This window comes from Leptonychotes weddellii, chromosome 13 (assembly GCF_054177405.1).
Source record: "Leptonychotes weddellii isolate Sample4059 chromosome 13, ASM5417740v2, whole genome shotgun sequence".
NCBI classification, from domain to species: domain Eukaryota; kingdom Metazoa; phylum Chordata; class Mammalia; order Carnivora; family Phocidae; genus Leptonychotes; species Leptonychotes weddellii.
Window position 1 is genome coordinate 24,914,654 of NC_138381.1, and position 20,236 is coordinate 24,934,889.

A 20,236-nucleotide genomic window follows, 5' to 3' on the forward strand; every position below is an offset into this window, starting at 1 on the left:
TGGATGGGAAAACGGTGACTATTACCTCATTTCTTAGACAAAGACAGGTCTGTGAGAGGCTTTCTGCAGATGCCCCTGGGTACGCAGAGAAATAAGCACCCTGCTCAAGTGAGGTGTAGTTAGCAATGCAGTTCATTTTTATTAGTTATAAATAAAGTACAAAAAATCCACCAAAAGTGAATCTAAGCATTTACACAATTCCTAATGTCTCCGCCTTTTCATTGATGCACTATTGCTTTAATATTCATAATAAATATTCTTCTAGCTTTCTGCTATAAAATAGTCTATGTAGCAAAATGTTGCGCAGCACAACAGAACAGAACAGCAGGAGGGTTACAAAAAAGGACAATCAACACTGAGGATAATCCTTTCACTTACCAGGGGCAACCGAATTACCCCAGCAGGCCCAGTGCGGCTGGCTCTAGAGCTGAGACGTGAGCCACGGCCAAGGCCGGGGCGGGGCTAAGGGAGGGGGGCGGGGGCACAGCCCAGCCAGGGCAAAGGGCCCCTTCCCGCTCTGACCCCGCAAAGCAGCGTAAGGCATGTCCGCCCGGGAGCCCTGCCAAGGGGGCATGGTCGCGCACCCGGGTGGGTGACCCCACAGGCCGTCTCCAAGGAAAGCAGGAGAACGAGGCTCCAGGGCAGAGGCAGAAAGGGAAGCTGGGCAGGCAGCAGGCAGGAAGCCCAGGGAACGGGACCCATAGTCCGGCTGGAGCAAAGTTGGGGCGTAGGGACCCTACAAGGCCCGGCCACTTCCTGCAAGCCCGGGGCCGGCCGCGTGGCGAGTCTGGGCCTCCGCCTCCTCCCCCATCAGCACCATCCCAGGGGCCTCATGTGGAGGATGGACGTCTCCACCAGGCAAAGGCAGTGATGTCAAGAGGCAAGAGGGAAGGATGAGCAGGAAAGGAAGGGAAGGAGGACAGAAGGGAGGAGGCAAACATGCAGAGAGCACAGGAGTGGTCCTCCTTCTCCTGGCCAGGGTCACAGCGGGCCCAGAGGCCTCTCCTGGGGGCATGGACCTCCTCTCTCTCTTTTTTGGCTCAAAGACATCTGGGCTCAGGGCATTGCCAGCCTTTGAGGCCACTGCTTCCCCAAACCCTCCCCCAGCATTCCTTCCCAGGAGCAGTGAGACAGGAGGGCCCTGCCCCATCCTCCACAGCAGCCCCTCCCGCCCACAGCCTCCACGGAGCAAAGACAGAGGGCCAAGGAGGAGAAGACCGTGGGAGGAGAGACCGAGAGTCCCGAATCTGTGTCCCAGGGCTCTGCTGAGCAACACAGGCTCCAAGAGAGGACAGGTTGGAGTGGCAACCCCAAACATCACACTTTGGGGCTGATATTCCGCCTACCCCATCCCCACAACTAACAATAACACGGGGATTTCAGCTGGCTCTGCAAAGGCCCACCAAGGCTTGTGAAAGCACATGTCCTGTGTCCAGGATGTGTCCGCCTATCCCGCCTCCCTGTCTCCCGCAGGATGCCCTCCTTCTCGCCGTCCCTCCATCCTTTCTCTTCCCCTTCCTTCTCTCCTGAGAGGGTGAGACAGCACAGCGTGGTGTCCCACCCCCCTTCTGTGTCATTGTCTCTCAGGGTCTGAGGGACCCTAGACACCCTCCCCTTCGCCTCCCTCAGCCCTGCGCAGAACACGGAGACTCAAGGAGGCCAAATGACTTGCTCAAGTTCACAGGGAAGTTTGCAATAGAGCTGGTCTGAGAACCTGAGCCTCCTGACCCCCCAGTCCAAGGCTCTTTCTAATAAATCAGGCTTTTTGGCTTTCAGATGCTCCTGCTGGTAATGTCTGAGGGGCCCAGTTCCGGAACCAGAGAGATCTGGAGCCCAAGCGGAGAGAGTGACCCCTAGTGCCCCTGGACCAAGCTGGGAGGATGAAGGCGGGGTGGGCTGAGGTTGTGGGAAGGGTAAGGGAAGAAAGAAAAAGCGGTTAATGATGGGGATTTGGGGAGGGGGCCAGGGTAGCAAGTGAAAGGATTAGCCCAGTCTGCTGACGAGTGCAAATTATATTTATATATGTGCTATAAATACAGTCACTATATTGGAGTTTTTCACTAGGTCACAGCATACAGAATCAAAGGTTTGCATTTCGTATGGAATGTATCCAAAGAGGCCAGCACCACAGTAGGACAGCTTGCAATCACACACCCTGATAGTTTGGACGAAATAAAGTTCGCGGAATTTTATTTAAATTTTTTTTTTTTGTATTCATAGTTGTTTGTCATCGTACCAATGCATGCAAAGCATTCCACTCCCAGAAACAACGCCAAAATGAGGTAATAGGAGTAATAAAAAAAATTAGTATCCTTTCTAAATAAATAAATTATAATTAAAAATGCAAAACAACTATAAAAATAATTAAATAAGAACCCACGATATCTACAAGTTAGTCATAAATTATGATTGTTAAATATAAGGCATTTAAACTCACAAAACCCTGTAAACTAGCAACGTGCCATGTTTTTTTGTTTTTTGTGTTTTTTTTTTTTCATTTTTGTTTTTCTATCAGCTGAAATCGCTCTAGCATTTGCTCTACGCGCAGGAGATGAAACACGACAGGGGGACCTGACAGACGTTGCTACAGCCCCACGCGGGGAGTGTTGGCCCCGCCAGCAGGCGGCGGGGGGCTTGGGGGATTTCTTCAGGAAAAAAAAAAAGATCTGGTGCTTTGTCTTCACCATTGAAAAAACTGTGCTTGTTCATTAGGCGTAAAGAGTTGAGAATACTTGCAGGGAGGCTGGGAGCATTTGCAGAAGAGGAGCTTGAGTCCTGCCACAGCTGCTGGGCCGGGGGGGCCCCAGGGCCCCAGGGGTCCCGGCAGGTGGCGGAGCCCCACGCCTGGGCCTCTGCCCCGAGCCAGCCGCCTGTGGCGTTGGTTGGTTTCGTGGATTGGCGTCCTTGGCGACCCGCTTTGGCCCGGGCTGCGCTGCGGCTGGGAGGCCCACCTTGAATCCTGGGGTGGCTCTGCCCCAGAAGGCACTCATGCGTCTCAGTCAGGAAAGGGTCTGAGTCCCTTGAGTTGAGCAGTAGGAGGACTACCGGGGGTGTCCCCTCCTGGAGGTGGTGGGTACAAGATGCTGAGGCCTGGAGCCTGCCTCTTCGTCATCTTCCCAGGGCTCCCCGACAAGGGAGAGGGGGCTTCGAGGGCGCAGAAGCGCAGACCCCTCTCCCATGTTCTCACCCAGAGAGCTGTCCGGCTAAGGAGCCTGGAGCTGGCAGGGGCCTCAGTCCACGTCCCCTCCTATGCCCACCTACAGGGTACAAGGGCCCAGGGAGATAGGGAGGGGAGGTGGGCTTCAGGATCCACCCCCCAAAGTTGGTGGCTGACCTCTCCCCTCTGGGGCCATCCCCACCCCAGTCAGTGCCTAATGTTAGCCTGGGGCACTCAGAGCCTGCCCAGTACAGGGAGGAGGAGGAGGGGACTGCGTGCGTCCCACTCTCAGCCTCTGAGACAGCCGTTGGTGCCCACAGGAAGTTGTTTTCAACAGCTCGGTAGGCACTCGGTCCTACCACTCGAAAGATGTGTTGATGTCAGGGAGGATCAGAGAATGTGAGTGTTGGAAGGAAATTTAGCAAGCATCCAATCCAACCTCCTTGCCTTACAGCTGGGGAAACTGAGGCCCACCAGCGTGGCATGCTTTGTCATTGAAGAACCAAGACTAGAACCCACACCCCAGCTCTCGCACCATCTGCCTCCACACCGACTCCCTCTACTTGCTAGCCTTTTGAACCAGCCTCAGAGAGCACAAGAGCCCCAGACTGAGAGGGGAGTGACCTTCCCTAGACCACCCTGGCTACCCCCAGGTCACAGCAGGCTGGGGAGAATTCCCCACTCCCTGTGGCTACTGGTAACTAGCTCTCCCCGAAATCCTGACTCGGAAGCACCTTCTACACCGGTGGGTTCTCCAGCCTTTAGCCCTGGAGACACGGTTCACACACTGGAACCATGGAACTGGACAAGGTAATGCTCATTGCTGTTAACCCTGCGTCAGCCAGTCACCATGTTTGTGCTGTTATATGCGTCTTGGCTCCTCAGCTTTAAGCTCCTCAAGGCAGGGATGTTGTCCTCTTTCCCCGCACTGAGCAGGCACTCAGTAAAGATTTTATAGAACAAGTATGGGTGCTGGAAGAAGCCTCAGTCTGAGTAAGATCCTTGAGTAACCCTCCCACCAGAAGCCAGCCACATCCCCCATTCTGTGCCTGCAGGTGTCCAGAAGAGCCATGCCTCCGCCTGACACCGCTGGTTGTGCTAGAAGGTTCTACCTCAAGCCCAAATCTGCCTCTCGGTCATTTTTCCCCATTGGTGCTGGATGTACCCTTGGTAGCAGCGATGCAGACTCAGATTTCCTTAACCTTGCAGAATTTCTTCATGTATGGGATAAGTATCCTGTCCTCCTTAGTCTTCTTTTACTGATATGAGGGCATTGAGGGGGTGAGGGGAGCGGGGAGGCTTTGAGGGCAGTGCAAATAAGGGAGGCGGAGAGGCAAAGGAAGGGAGCAGAATTCCAGCTGGGCTGGGGTTTTCCACCTGTGGGTGAAGAAAACTGGGTTGGGGTTGGAATTTGGTGGATCTTCCCATCTCCTTCCTTCTGTCCCCCCATCTCTCTGCTCCCTTTGAGGTTCAAGAAAAATTACAGGGTGGTGCAGAAAGACACATTGTGTGGTGTCCCTTGGAACTTCCAGGTCAGTCTCTCCGCCACCCCCTGTCCCTAAACCCCAAGGAGGTTCTCAGGATGGAGCATGAATTTGTTGCGTGGAGAGTGTCAGTCCTCACAATGTCTGGGTGAGGTAGAAGAGGGGGCAATGGGGATGCACTGTCGTTTGTCTCCCCTCTAAGGAGAAGGAAAATGAGGCACAGAGAAAGAGCGGGATTTGCCCAGGGCTGTCAAAGAGTTAGAGAAAGAGCCAGAGACTAGGGACCCAGGGCCTCCCAAACCCAGCCAACACAATCTCAGGACCGGGGCCATCTCAGAGGGACTCCATCGGGATCTGAGACACCCCAAAAGAAGCTGAAGGCCCTCCTCCAGGTCCACGGTGTTTGACCTCGGCCCCTGAGTGCTAGCTGAGGGCACTTTGGCCAAGGCCAAGTGTCTACCACCTATGTGATAACATATCTTCATCATCCAGTTAATTTTTTGCATAGGGAGGCAGTGGCCAAAATTGCCTCTTTGTGACAGGGCTTAAGCACAGCCGAAAGGAAGAAGGTGGCATGAACAGGGACACCCTGGCTCCAAGGAACACGGGGGAAACTCTAGCTGAAGGCTGGCCCCTCCCTAGTTCCATGTGGAACCGGGGACATGGCTGGAACTGAGTAGATGGGCCCTGGAACTGGGGAGCCCTCCTTCCAGACAGAATCTCCCCTTCTCCTACTCAAACTCTGCCTTCCTCACCCTGGCTGAGCCCCTTGGGGGCCCGCCTAAGCCCCCCATCTGCTCCTTTTCCAGTCCTCCCCTTCCCCAGATGCTCCCCTTCCACACTCCATGCACTGTAAACATGAGAAAAACAAAAGCAAAGGAAAAAACAAAACCGAAAACAAAACAAGAACCCCCCTCCCGCCTCCCAACCTGGGTGGGGAAAAAAAAAAAATCATCCTTTTTCACCAGAAACAGGATTTGGCTCTTTTTTTTCCCCCCACCTTTGATTCCTTTTTCCTTTTTTTCTCATAAAGACGGGAAGATTTGGGCTGTTGTTGGTTGGTTCGGTCAGGCACCAAAACAAGGAACTCAATGAGAAATATTTGGTGCGAATTCGTAATAGCGACATGTCCACCACAAGATGACTAGAGCACCACACACAACATTTTTCTTAAGCTAACATGCTCCGGCTGCCATCCACAGAAATAGCTAGAGACCCCTACGTGGTTTCTACGTGGTCGAGAGGTATATATACAATCCTTCAAAGGACAGGATTGAGGGGCCTGTCTATCAGCTAGGACCTTCCAGTTCACATCGAGATTCTCAGCAGCGTGGGCCCCCCCTTCCCACCCCCGCTCCGGGCACAGCCAGCTCCCTCCCGCGCAGCGAGGTGGATGGGGGCAGTCACCATTCTGGATGGGGGGGTCCTCCCCCCACCCCTCCTTTCCCTCAGACACTGATACCGCCAACTCCTCTTTCCACAAAATGTGCTTGCAGGCTTCTCCTCTACATCAAATGGCTCAGAAGGCAAAGTTTGGCTGCAAGGGCTATGGCCGTGGGGGGACCTGGTGAAGGAAAATGGGGCATCCACGGGCTAATTCCTCCCTCAGCTGTCGGCTCCCAGTTGTGTCTCAATGTCCACTCGGCAGATGGGACATTTCTTGCTCATGGCGAGCCACTGGTCCACACACAGTTGGTGGAAGAGATGCATACAAGGTAGGCGCCTGGAAGAGAAGGGAGGGTCAGATGACTGGTGGAAAGGGAGGGGTCCCCGGCGGGCCAGGGGCTGCGCGATGCTGGCTATCACAGGTTGGGGGGGGACCCACACTGGCACCACTGGGGGATGGGCCAAAGAGGGTCTTGGGAGCCCTGCCCCAGAGTGAGGCTGTGGCTGGGATGAGAAGTCATGACAGGGAGGAGCACCCCATGGCCCTCCTCCTCCATGAAGCCCTTTCAGACCAGCCTGAAACAAAGCCATGACTTTGTCTGAGACCCACCCAGGCCAAACATCACTCTGTTCTCTTACACTTTGTGTCCACCAGTCCACACCATAAACATCACACATCTAGAACATTCCACACCCCACCTTCCCAGAACAACCACATAGCCCACTATAGCGCACTTAGCACACACACGCACAAGAGAACAAGCACCGTATCCCTGACATACAGCACATGACTGATTACTAACACCTGGGGGGGGAAGGGAGGGGAAACAGAAGAGGTGGGTCTCCTACCTCACATCTTCTCCATCTTCCAGCATAGACAGACAAATTGTGCATTTCTCATCTGTGTCTGATTCCTCCCCCTCTTCCTTCTTACCCTTGCCATCCTGGGGTCTTCGCTATGAGAAGCAGAGGAGAAGCATTGGTTACCTGGATCAGCTCACCTGGTGACCACTATCTTCCAACCACAGCCTCCCCCTCCCTTATCTGTGAGTCAGTGTCTTTCTAAATTCTTAAGGAATCCCCAGACTTGTATGCTCACCCCAGGCCCTTTTCCCAGCCTCCTCCCCAACTCTTCCTCCTTGCCTCAGGATACAGTGGTGGTTATCCTGGCTGAAGGGTATAGAGTTTGGAAAGGAATTGTGTGTCTAATGAATCAGTCCATGGCAAAACTATGGCTTGTGCATAAACTGCTTCTCCTTCCTATTCCCCTCATACTGTCCACTCCTCCTTATGTCCTTTCCTACCTAGATCCCTGCCTCCAGGCTTCTGCCTCCACATTCATATCCAGCATGCTTCATCCATTCATCCACTCATCCATTTACTCTTCCACCCATCCACTCACTCACTTGCCCTCCATCCACCCAACGTCTCGCCCATCCACCCATCTACCCTTCCACCCATCCATCCATATATCCATACATACATACATGCATGCATACATCTACCCAACCGCCCATCCATCCACTCACCCACCCATCCATTTACCCACTCAGCCTCCAACCACCCAACCTTCTATCTACCCATCTATCCTTCCATCCATCAATCCATCCATCCATCCATCCATCCATCCATCCATCCATCCTGTCTTCCTGTCTTCCTTCCTTCCTTTTTTCCTTCCTTCCTTCTTTCCTTCTCTCCTTCCCTTCTTCCTTTATTTCTTTCACTCTACTAAGGTCTACTCATTTATTCATTCATTACTAGATGAAGGCAAAATTCCTCAACTCCTATAATTTGTACCATACTGTTACTTTATATTGTTGGATTTCTTCCTATCCAGAAAATTCCTTTAAGATAGGCACTAGCTCCAAAATGAGTTTGGACATCATGTAGTCACTTTGTTTATATTTGTTGACTTTAGTTGAACTGTTTTAAATTCTATGCTAATTATTTGAAAATCATTAACTGCTATGTAGAAAGTTCCAAGTTCTTAGATTGTGTGGACCATGGTTCACCCTTCCTTGGGTAGTGTTCCACGCTTGGCCAAGCAGAAGGCACATCATCAGTGCTTTAAAAATATTCTGGGGAGGAAGGAATCTAATCAGTGAATGAAATCAGCCCAGCTTTCTTGTCCCCATCTCCAAGCTGTGCAGTGAAACAGTCTGATAATATCCATGGGAAGAAAACTAGCCCTTCTGTCCCCTCTCCAGAGAGAAGCAGACTTAAAGGTCATTTTGCCAAGAGAAAAATCTGAAGACTCACAAGATTTAAACAAGACAAAACAAAACAAAACACCACCCACAGAATAACTATGACCTTGGGGACAGGCCTAGATGCTAGGTTTCCCCACTCAAGTCCCTGGTCCTAAGCTCTGGAGTTCCTTAGTCTGATGTGGTCCCTGGAGTATTAGAGCCTTACTGGAACATAGAAGAAAATCTATGCTTTCTGCTTTCAGCCTCCCTGGGCCCTATATACTCCAACTGCAAACCCCGTGATGGCCACTGCAATAAGGGTTCCCTCGTCTAGAACCCAGAAAATCAGAATTACATCCATAGTCCCATATAATCATCATGGCTATTGAGTCTGAATGGAGTCATGATGGTCTGCCTGCCTAACAGCCCAGCTGTGTTTCTGGGAAGAGTGGCCTTCTTTCAGTTGGTCCTTTGAGAAATGGGATGTTCTATAAAAGATACTAATAAGACTCACTACTTGCCTATTTTCTATTGTTATTTTCCCACCATTATTCATGATTTCCTTTTTATAGTTAATGATTTCAAACAGTCTCACCTTATTCCACTATGTCTAATCTGTATTTCTTTTTTTCTTAAGATTTATTTATTTGAGAGAAAGAGAGAAAGCAGGGGGAGGGGCAGAGAGAGTCTTAAGGACACTCTACTGTGAGCATGGAACCCAACTTGGGGCTCGATCTCATGACCATGAGATCACAACCTGAGCCAAAACCACGAGTTGGATGCTTAAACCAACTGTGCCACCCAGGCGTCCCTAATCTATATTTCTTTAATTATTGTCTCTTTTCAAATCTTACCCTATTTCCTCTTTTGTATTTTTAATCTTTTAGGTCTTCTAGGTTTTGTCTTCTCATTATCTGTGTAACTTTTAGTTTAATGGTAACTCTTCTCAGCATGTATTTCATATTTATTTTACCCCTTCTGCCTGTACCTTTTTTCCCTCATTCATATTCCCTCTCACGTCAGTGTTACTGGTTTTCATTCTGTATGTTGTTTTCATATCTTTGCCTAATTCTTATTTTTTATATTTGTCTGCATGACTGTATTTCGTTTATATTTTTTATTTTTATCATCACTACTGTAAAATATTTTTTGTTTTTTATTATTTGACTCTCAGTTTAAATTTTTAAAGTTTTTTTCACATTTTATTTGGGTCCTAAACTTTATCATTTCATATTTTATTTCTTATTTCTTTCTTATAATATTTTATTCTCCTAATTCTCCCTTCATTCTCATCATCTTTACCTCAACTCTTTATGTCATTGGCTTGGTTTGTGTTCCCTTTCCATCCTCCTTATGTGTTCTCTCTCTGTCTCCTCAAGGCCTGTGGCCCTGGCGGCAGGTGCAGTGCGTGGCCCTGGCAAGAGTGAGTACGCCCTGGCCAGAGGAGTGGAAGCTGCTCTGGACTCTTGAACACGCCACTCATCCCCTTCCATGTTCTCCTCCAACAGCCTAAACTTGCCCTGCAGAGAATGATCATCTTCCATTTGCTGATGATACCCTTAGTTACTGAAATACTGCCATTTCTTGTATGAACATCCTACCCATATAGGACACATTGTAGATAATAAATGTTGGTTGAAATAACTTATGGATGAATCCAATGCCTCTATGAGGATCTGCACAGACCAAGATTCATGGTCTTTTAATTGATATCATTGGCATCTCTGCAAGCCTAGAACAAGTGAGCCCTATATCAAGGTGAGAGCAGTTCAACCTCCTGATCACTCACCAGATACTAGGCACTATGCTAAGCTGTTATATGCATTGTCCCACTGAATCCCTGGAGAACCCCTTATGGTTGCTACTAACACATCATTCCTATTTTACATTAAAAAGGACAGGGGAGGGGCCAGAAAAGCCACGTAAGTTGTCCAGGGCTACACAGCTATCAGTGGTGGTTATGGACTGAATGTTTGTGCCTCCCACCCCCAAGTTCATATGTTGACGCCCTATCCCCCAATGTGATGGTATTAGGAGATGGGGCCTCTGGAAGCTAATTAGGTTTAGGTGACGTCATGAAGACAGAGACCCTATGATGGGATTAGCGCCCCTATAAGAAGAGGAAAAGACACCAGAGCTTCCTCTCTTTGCCATCCGAAGAGACAGCAAGAATGGAGCCATCTACAAGTCAGGAAGAGAACCCAGTGCCTTGATCTTGGACTTCCCAGCCTTGAGAACTGTGAGAAATAAATGTCCGCAGTTTAAGCCACCCAGCTGTTGGTACTTTGTTATTGCAGCCCAAACAAAGACAGTAGTAACACTGAAATTAAAAACTGGCCCTATCTGACTCCAACACTTAGCGCTCACAACCATTGTACCCCAGTGCCTCATGGGGCAGTGAAGATGGGCTCTGGCTTGACTTCAATGGGCATTTTCCCACGCCAAGTCTCTCAGCACTTGTCAAGCTTTTAATTCTTAAATTTAAAAAAAAGTGTTTGTTTTCATTGCAGAATTTATTTTGTAGAGCAATTTTAGCTTACATTAAAATTGAGCAGAGAATACAGCCCATTCACACATCCCTCCCCCACTCAACACACACACACACACACACACACAAACACAGTTTGACCTGTTATTAACATCTTGCATTAGTGTGGTACATTTTGTTACAACTGATGGACTGATAGTGATACACTGTTATTAACTGAAGACTTTATATTAGGGTTCATTCTTCCTGTTGTAGTGTTCTATGGGTTTTGACAAATGCACAATGTCATGTGTCCACCATTACAGTGGCGTGCAATAATTTCACTAAAAATAGCCTGTGATCCACCCATTCACTGTCTGTCCCTCCCCCCAAAGCCCCTGGCAACAAGGGACCTTTAAACAATCTAGTTTTGCCTTTTCCAGAACGCCATATCGTTGGAATCACACAGTATGCAGCCTTTTAGGGTTGGCTTCTTTCACTTAGTAATATGCATTTAAGTTTCCCTAATCTCTTTCCATGGCTCATTTTTTAAAAATCATGAAATAATATTCCATGGTATGGATGCACCACTGTTGTTTATCCACTCACTTATTGAATGACACCGTGGTTGCTTCCAAATTTTTTATTTATTTGAATTTAAAAATGCTTTAAAAATCAGATTCCTGGGTTCTAAGCCTACTCTACATTCCTGAGCCATAACCGTGGAGAATCTACTTCTATAGGCTTGGGGTGGAGCCTTGAACATGTGGGTTTAAAAGCTCCCCAGGTGATCCTGATGCTCAATGAGGATTGGAAACTCTTGCTCTGACCTTAGTTGCCCATTTGTCCCCATGTGGGATTGGACTTGGACTTCTTTTCTAAGGCGTATCTTAGTTTCACTTATCTTCACTGCAGGTGCTCCCTTTGTCCACCTCATTCAGATACGAGCATTCATGCACCTGTATGCCTACCTAACACACCCACTCACAAATCCACATGCACACACACACACACACAGCCTTCCTCCTTTATGATGAGAGGCAACCCCGTCTCCCCTCCTGGTCACACCTGATGGAGACAGGGGAAAAGACCCTGGGAAAACATCACAGCTTCAGAGCACCTAACCACAACCCCTCAACTACGCAGGCTGACCTGCTAGCAGACTCACCTTCTTGTATTTGTGGGGGAAGGTGAACCTCTCAATGGTGTTCTGTACAGCTCCCCGAGTCACATTTCCCAACCTGTCCTCAAGCTGCAGCAGCTCCTGCAAAGAGAAAAATGTGGACATGTGCACTCTGCATGCTCTAACTCACACACACACACACACACACACACACGTGTGCACGCAATATGGAGGAAGGGCACTGAAAGATGTTAGCAAGAAGCATTCACATAGGGACGCCTGGGTGGCTCAGTCGGTTAAGCGGCTGCCTTCGGCTCAGGTCGTGATCCCGGGATCCTGGGATCTAGTCCTGCATCGGGCTCCCTGCTCAGCGGGGAGTCTGCTTCTCCCTCTCCTTCTGCCTGCCTCTCTGCCTATTTGTTCTCTCTCTCTACCTCTCTGTCAAATAAATAAAATCTTTAAAAAAAAAAAAAAAGAAGCATTCACATAGCCATTGGGAAGAACTTGTCTGGTACTGAAAGACCCCCACATCTTTACTCACTCTCTCTTCTTCTCTCTCTTACTCTCAACCCCGAAGCTCCCCGCAACCTCCCATGCCCCAGCCACCAGCAGGAGAAAGGAGGAGGGAACAATGAACAAGAATGGTGTCTCCACCAAGCCAGCTGGAGCCAGACAGAGGGGCGGGCGTACCTCGTAGCTCTCCCGCACTGCGGAGGTGTGTCTGCTGGGGTTCAGTCCCTGGAGAGCAAGGAAGTGAAGCTGAGGGTAAGGGTAGTTTCGGATTTCATGGACGACCTGTTGGGGAGAAAATGCCTTGGATAGGATTCCAGGCTGCACGAGCCCAGCATCTGACTGCTCCCCCCATAACCGGCCAATCTGCACACCCCCGAGATTCTTCAGGCAAAAGTGCTCTCTTTCCTGCTCCAATACCCTCCTCTCCTCGTCAAGAACCAAGCCTGTGCCAGACCGGCCCCAGAAAAAATAACAAAATCAATAAAGTAAATATAGATTAGTAAATATATACACTGTATACTAATATAATTAGTAAGATGACTAAGCTGATTGGGCATTTATTTCAAGGCAGGCTCTGTCTAAGTACTTCACGTGACTAATTGATCTCATCGGATCTAGGATGTGGGTGCAATTACTACCCCCATTTTACTGGTAGGGGAAATGAGACACAAATAGATAAAGTGAGTGCCTAAGTTATGCAACGAAGTGGCAGACGGTGACTTCAAACAAGGCAGTTGGGTGGCCGTGGGCCACCTCTTCCCCTCGGCTCAGTACGGCCTCAGGCGGTGCCTTAGACCGTGAAGAGCGTGGGCCACGTCCGGTCCAGGCGGGACAAACGAGAGCACAGATTTCAGCACAATAGACTCAGTAATCAAAGTAAATAATATTTTAAGGCAATATTTCTTTTTAAAAAATCAAAATTAATGCGAAAAGTCCATAATGAACAAAATACCAAAATTTTAAATAAAGACAGGATCTGACCCTGCCCTGGCAAGGCCCTGCCCTGCTCACCTCATCCTGGCCCCGGCTATGAGATGGAGGGGCCAGATTTCCATCATAGCTCCTCTCCTGAGCTCTGTTACTTAACCTCTCTATGCCTCAGTTTGCCCATCTGAAAAACAGGGATAAAAACCCTTTCATGTAAGGTTCTGGGTAATTCGCATAAAGTGGTTAGAACAGGGCCTGCCATGCACTAAGCGCTCAATAAATGTTAGCTTTTTCTCTTAGGAGATGGTGCTTCATGACACCAACCCGAGAACCTCAGAGCGGACAAGGGCTTCAGCGATCACTCATCCAAACCTCTCATTGCGCAAACAAGGATACTGAGGAACGGGGTGGTTAACGGCAGAGACAAGGGCTGGAAGGGGGGAAATGTGTTGTAGGGCAGCAACACGAACGAGCTGTCTGGAGATAAGATTTCACAATCAGTCCGTTGCTGCTTTAATGGCCTGTCTTCACCTCTGCCCCAGGGAGCTTGCAGCGCCAGGGCCTGGGGAGGCCCCCAGAGCCAGCCTGCCCCTTTCTGCAATCGCAGAGCCCTGTAGTGACAAAGTCCGGCCCCTTGCACAAAGCAGAACTGGATCAGCAGGTCCGGCCCGAGGGGGCTCCTGTGTGGGCTCCTTTGTCCCTAACGCAGGCCCTTGCCAGCCCCGTGAGAAGGACGAGGCAGGCATCTTCATGCCGTCTCATAGATCAGTAAAATCAAAGCCCAGGGAGGCGCTGACCCCAAGAAATTAGCTAAATGAGGTGATAATGAGGGACTACCCCGGCTGTTCTTAGCCCCGAGCCTCTTCCCCACAAACCACAGCCCACCATGCGCCCCTTTCCCTCCTCCAGTGCCCCACTCAGTCCCACCCACAGTACTGGCTTTCGTCCGGCAGATGCCATCAAGCCAGAGTGGGAACAGGAGCGGGGAGGGGAGGACAGCATGACAGCAGGACACGGGGGAGCCGCTGGCCTTAGTCCACTGCCGGCACCCCCAGGCAGCAAGGGGGTCGGTTTCCTGGCAGAGCCCTTGCACTCACCATCTGCGTGGAGGAGGAGTTTCTGGGAAAGTGGTGCATTCGAGGAGTCGCTAGGTAATGCTGATAGTGCTGAGGGATGGGCCGCACCTGGAACTGGGCCGGGCTCAAGCCGGCGTCCACACTGAGATCCCTGCGGGGACAAGGCCACAGTGAACCACAGGGCGGTGGGCTTCAGCCATCTGCTTACGGGAGGGACGTCGGACCTCGAGCCCAGGGACAAGACTCAGAGTCACAGACCACCAGAGCTGCAAGGGACTCAGCATCACCTGCCCCTTCCCCTCTTTTTAAAGTGAAGAAAACAGAGACTTAGAGGAGGAAGGGGGTCTGCCAGGGCTGAAGGGGCTGGAACAGTCTACACCTCATAAAACTTGTTAAAATGAGCGCACCGAAGCTCCCTCCCAAGACAAAGCTCAACCCTGAGAGAAACACTGGAAGGATCCAAATAGAGCCGGTCAGGGGTATGGAGCAAAGGGAAGACAAGTCAGGCAGAGGCGGGAGCGGAGGTCATATTTGTGCCACTGTGAGAAAAAACACGAAGAGGGACCCCGGTAGCCGTGAGGCTGGGAAAGCTATCCTGGACCCCTGCCCCCCACTCCTACAAGGACAGGAAAACTCATTTCACGTAAAAAATTAACCAGTCTTTGCAACTGAAGAGTAACCAGGGCTCCTTGGGAAATGGCCAGTTTCAGGTCTGGGGCAGAAAATGTGCAAAATGATTTGAAACCTCTTGTTACAACTGAAAGCAAGGAAGTTGTCCAGGTCATGTCAAGAGGATTCAGGAACCATCCTGAAGAGCTTCCCACTGGGCAGGTCTTGGACAAGGGGCGTGTCAGCGAGCATAATTCCAGCAGACGGAAACTCCTCGAACAGGTTCGGATCCATGAGAGGGAAACTATACTAAATTATACAAAGAAAACCGGTCCCTTCGAAGGATGTCAGGGAACCAAAGCTTCATTTTGAAAACTAGTAAAGAAAGGGGAAGAATCCAACGCTGATCCTGCCTTTCCTCTGTTAACTGGACTGAGGGTAGCCAAATGGTTGACGAAGGGAAATTTCTCTTTATAAAAGCTCTCTAGCTAATAAATGGGTAAGGGATGATGGAGTTATCTGTCACCTCCCTGCATCCCCAAAAGAAATAAAGGCTCCTGGTGAAGATCACCAATTGCTGCTAACACCACAGAAGGACAGACAACCAGCTTTCTGCTGGGAGAACACACCCCTTTTCAGTATTTTTGCCAAGAAATAGTAAGAGTTGAACATGAATCTGCTCAACTCTTGATCTAAGCCCCAGTGCACCGGGAACAGAGAAAAACTGAGGGACATCTGAAGGGACACAGCAGAGCGCAACCAGCACGATCCAGAGAGAGGGAAAGCAGAAAAAGCAGCCCACATCACCTCAACAAATACATCCAAACTAAGGAAAAAGATACAAAGGGCATTTAAGGAATTTCTGCTTCCAGATGTGATGTGTGTATATATATAGGTGAGTGTGTGTGTGTGTGTGTGTGTGTGTCTATATATGGGGGGGGCATTGTCTCAATGCAGTGTTTTGTCAGTTGTGTCTAAATATCAAGCTAAACTTTATTTTCCACTCACTATCAGTGACCTTGAAGCGTGCTGTGGTCTGGTTGCTACACAGATCCTGACATTCTTCCCGGGGAGCTTAAGTGCTGGCACCTTCTCGCAGGTGAATCTGGAGGCTTGGCCCAGGCAGAGCTGCCTGCAGGGGAAGGACAGTAGGAGGCTCTTGTCCTCCACCTGCCGTCTCACAGGTCCCAGGTGTCTCTGGGGGGCTCTGCCTGGCCAGGGCTAGGGCTGGGTGGTGGGGCGGGGTGCGATGAGAACCCGGGCATCACAGCGGGAAGTATGAAGCTGGGAATGAGTCAGAGAAGGAGCATGATGACAGAGACATCGGAGCTCAAGGTCAGGGTCGAGTTATGAGGTACGGACCAAAGAGGGGGCATATTTGGGATTGTTCCTGCAAGGCCTGCTGCTCCCACACACTCCCAGGCCAAGCTGCCCAGGTAAGAGAAGCTGCCTGAATAGGGTTCAAATATCCTAAAGTAAGGGGGACAGGCCCGGCAGAAAAAGCCCAGGGTGAACCCAGGTGTGACTCAGGGCAGGAGCCTCCCTCGCCCTCCCTGCAGAGGCCTCTCAGGGCTTCAGTCTTTGTGTTTCTCAAGCAGACAGAGGTCAGGAGGGCAGAGGGAGTGAAGTGCAGAAGGACTGGGGATCTGGCGAAAGCGAGCGAGCTGGTGAGCGAGCTGGGGAGGCTCACACCTGCGCGGCTCCTGACACCGCCCCAGGACAACGCTCACCACTCACCCATGTCACCTCCCCGGTCCCACTCGCCACGCTGGCTGCCCTATGTTTTTTCAAATCACTCAGTGTGTGCTGAATTGAATCAAATTGGATGGACTTGACTGCTGAGGGACAGAATTCAATCCAAACTGCAATTCAATCTTCCTGATTTGAATCTGCTAATTAGAAAAAGCCTGGGCTGAAGTTGGCCGCCCTGTAGCCTCTCTTTTGAGGAAGTGTTCGATTTCACAGAGCGTGGAGCTCCAGTGGCGCAATCGGTTAGCGCGCGGTACTTATACGATTTCACAGAGCGTCCCCCAGAACTGGCAGAGGGCTGGGAGACATGGGAACACATTAGAGAACAACTATTTCCTGCCCCTGGAGCACCTTTCGCATGCAGTCAACCAGAATTTTTGAACCATTCCGGTTCAAACCGCTGAAAAATGACACAGTGCATGTCTGGTTTTTTTGAAATATAGTCCCTGCCTCTCCACAGAAGTTTTTTGTTTGTTTGTTTTTACATTCTCTAAAACAACAATAACATTGTTGACCCCAAAGTTGCAAGACCAGCGGGAAGAATTCCTGGATACCCTTCACCCGGATTCCCCATGTGTTAATGTTTTACTATTTGGCTACATTTGTAGTTCCTTTTCTCTCTCTACATGTATACTTACAACAGCTACACACACACTTCTCCATGGGCTTTTTCCCTGAACTATTTAAAAATAATTGCAGGCGTGATGCCCTCTAAACCTAAATGCCTCAGGGAACTGCATGTCTTTTTCAAGTGTTTGGGCGTACGCCTCGCACCCTAGTGTAGGTCAGCCAAGGGCTGAGCTAGAACCAGAGAGTCAGGTGTGACGGAGGACTCCAAACCATGCAACGCTGCATTGCGGGGCAACAAAGACCTCTGTCCTACTGTCCCGAGTGCAAGAGATTTTGGAAGACAAGGACTTGGTGCCTACAAAGATAGCACGGCTAAGTCCTCAATCTCTCTCCCCAGCTTCTGTCCACAGTCCTTACCTCCAACTTTGCGGGCTCTGCCTCCACAAGCCTGTGTTTGGTCTTGCTGGGTTGCCCTGGCTCTTCTCTGTGGATCCCTCAAGGTCCACCCCCTCCAGGAAGCCTTCCCTGACTAGCTAGTTCCTGAGACTCTCCTTTCTGCCTGCCTCCCAGAAACCACTGGTTTCCAGCCCTCCTTGACCTTGGGAAATGTTTTGTATCCCTGTCTCCTCCTCCCCTGCAGGATCATGAGCACAGAGCCCCAAGCTGGGCACATGATGCTAGGGGCCATGTGGCTTTGAGGGTGACTAGGGGCACAGGCAATGGCTGGAGCTTGAAGATGAGGTCTCCCGTGCCATTCAAAGTGAAGGAAACAGGAACTCCGTGGCTCAGGCAAACCTCTCCTCCACTCCCCTCCCTTGCTTAGGGACCCCAAACACTCACCAGTCAGTGCCCTCAGCCAAATACCTGGGCTGAGGCGTCTGGAGTTGGTGGCCAAAGTCGAAGCTGGGGTGGAGGCGGTGGGGATGGACAGACACGCGCTCCTGACTCCGCCTGCACGGGAAGGGAAGGAGGGCCCATGGTGTCAGAGCTGTCCCGGGCCAGCCCAGCCCCCAGAAGCACTGAACAGCCCTGGCCAGCCTGAGCCTACAGCCTACAGAGCAGTGGGCTTTGCCCCTCTTCCCAAATTCCAAGGACGCTTCCCAGCCGGCAGCAGCCGGTAACTCAAACATTCCTGCTGTCCGGGGGCGGCCCACTACACGGAGGCCTCTCCCTCGGTGTGTCTGCCGGCCACTGGTCCCACCCAAACGTCCTTGCCTCCTCTGCTCCTTCTACTTTTTCCCTCGGAATTTCCTGCGCTCTCTCCAGGGCACGTAGCTGTGCCTCCTGTAGGCTTTCCCACACCGGTGCACCCCTCTGGTCTCTCCATCCTTCTCCACACTCTTGCCAGCTTTCATGGCCCCGGTCAAAGCCACCTACCGCCTACAGGAAGTCCTCCCTGCACACTGCAGGCATGGTGACCTCTCCTCCCTCTGACCCGCTACAACATTCACCTCTGTCCCGGGCACCCCAACCCCTATTTTCATAATAATATGAGGATGTTACTTGCTTTTCTACTCTCATTCTCTCACAGGTGAATGGTGAAGTTCTCTAGAAACTACATGTGATTCTGCAACAGATTGAATGTAGAAGCAGACATGAGAACACAGTTGTCTTCTATTAAGCCAGGCATTAAAGATTTGCAAATATGTAAAAAAAAAAAAAGCCCCTCTTCTCACTACATGTATATATACCTTCTTTTCAAAAAAGATATAATTGGTGTTAACATATGAGTTTGTTCTTGTATTTTTAAATGAATTAATAAATATGGTTTAAATTTCTCAGTTTTCATTTCCAACATGGTAAGTATCAATAGTCATAACCCACATAAACAGAAGTTTGTGTAATCCTCAATAATTTTGAAGAGTGTGAAGGGTCCTAAGGCAAAAATGTTTGAGAACCACTGATGTAATCAAACTCCTTCTCTTAACAGTTGAGGCTCAAAGAGGTGAAGTGACTTGTCCAGTATTATCTAATTTTACTCTCCATTTGTTTCATAGCTGGTCCCCCCAACCAGACCATGTGCTCTCTGACGGCGGGGCCGAAGCAGCTGTGTCCTCAGGTGTCCCTTAGGGAACTTGGGTGTTAGAATCAGGTGATCATGAAGCTCCAGGGGACAGGAGGGATCCCATCTCCCCCACCGTGCAGAAGTCCACCGTGAGCACGATAAACCACCAGTCACCCGGGCCCTGTTCCTGCACCTGGGTGATGTGACAAGGACACACACTGGCTACCGAGGGAACCCGTGTCGGGTCCAGGTGGAGTTCACTGCCTGAAACGAATGCCTCTAACTGGAGCAAAAGCTGCCTCCCGCACGGAACCCCGCGTAGTGACTGCCCGCCGGCGGGGCGGTGGCAGCCGGAAGCCAGGTGTCCCGCCGAGGCCCCGCCCCCGGCCCCGCCCCGGCCCCGCCCACCTCGGGTGCGAGACGAGCCTGCGGTGCTGGGCTTCCAGGAGCTGCTGCTGCAGGAGGTATTGCTGGTGCAGGGCCTGAGGTAGGAAGGAGGGACCGGTGACGTCCTGGAACTGCAGGGTGGGCAGCGGAGTCAGCGACTGGTGCAGGGTGCCGCTGTGCTGGTGGGCCGGGGCCATGTGGGCGCTGAGGCCCGGCTGCGACTGCACGGGGTGCGCCAGGGGGAAGTCGGGCGCCAGCTGCTGCGCCTGCGGGGGGCCCAGGTGGAAGTGGCGGCAGGAGGTAGCGTGAGGATGCTGAGACCTTTGAAAAGGGGCACCTGGAGAGGCAAGGACAGAGAAGACTGCGTGAGGACCCGCCCTGCGCCCCTCCCCTGCCGAGGGGACGCCCTGCAGCTGGTGCCGCTGGCCGCCTTCCTTGGAACGCGGCGATGTCATCGCTTTGGGGTCCACGTGGTCATCCTCACCGCTGCCAGGTAGAAGCTCTGGGCTGTGTGTGCTGGCGGGGGGGGGGCGGGGGGGTGGGGGGGCAGGGAGTGTTCCAGGCGGTGAACAGAGAAGCCAGCACCCTTTAAAA

The 20,236-nt window shown here is 50.9% G+C and overlaps 1 protein-coding gene across 1 annotated transcript; it reads right to left on the reverse strand.

Annotated features, from left to right (window-relative positions):
* Window positions 1-114: 114 nt before the first annotated feature.
* Window positions 115-19,924, reverse strand: ARK2C (arkadia (RNF111) C-terminal like ring finger ubiquitin ligase 2C). The gene is made up of 7 exons (XM_006748902.2): window positions 19,664-19,924; window positions 18,091-18,201; window positions 14,344-14,473; window positions 12,497-12,601; window positions 11,852-11,947; window positions 6,877-6,983; window positions 115-6,364 (listed from the first exon to the last, which is right to left on the reverse strand). The coding sequence occupies exons 1-7, from the start codon at window positions 19,837-19,839 to the stop codon at window positions 6,247-6,249; spliced, it is 843 nt and encodes a 280-aa protein (XP_006748965.2). The 5' UTR covers window positions 19,840-19,924; the 3' UTR covers window positions 115-6,246.
* Window positions 19,925-20,236: the final 312 nt, after the last annotated feature.

Excerpts from the sequence above, each read along its gene's own strand:
- ARK2C (XM_006748902.2), bottom strand. The coding sequence starts at position 19,839 with ATGGCCCCGGCCCACCAGCACAGCGGCACCCTGCACCAGTCGCTGACT. Across the intron at positions 11,948-12,496 it reads CAGTGCGGGAGAGCTACGAG|GAGCTGCTGCAGCTTGAGGA; the intron begins GTACGCCCGCCC and ends TTCTCTTTGCAG. Across the intron at positions 6,365-6,876 it reads GAAGATGGAGAAGATGTGAG|GCGCCTACCTTGTATGCATC; the intron begins GTAGGAGACCCA and ends CTTCTCTTCCAG.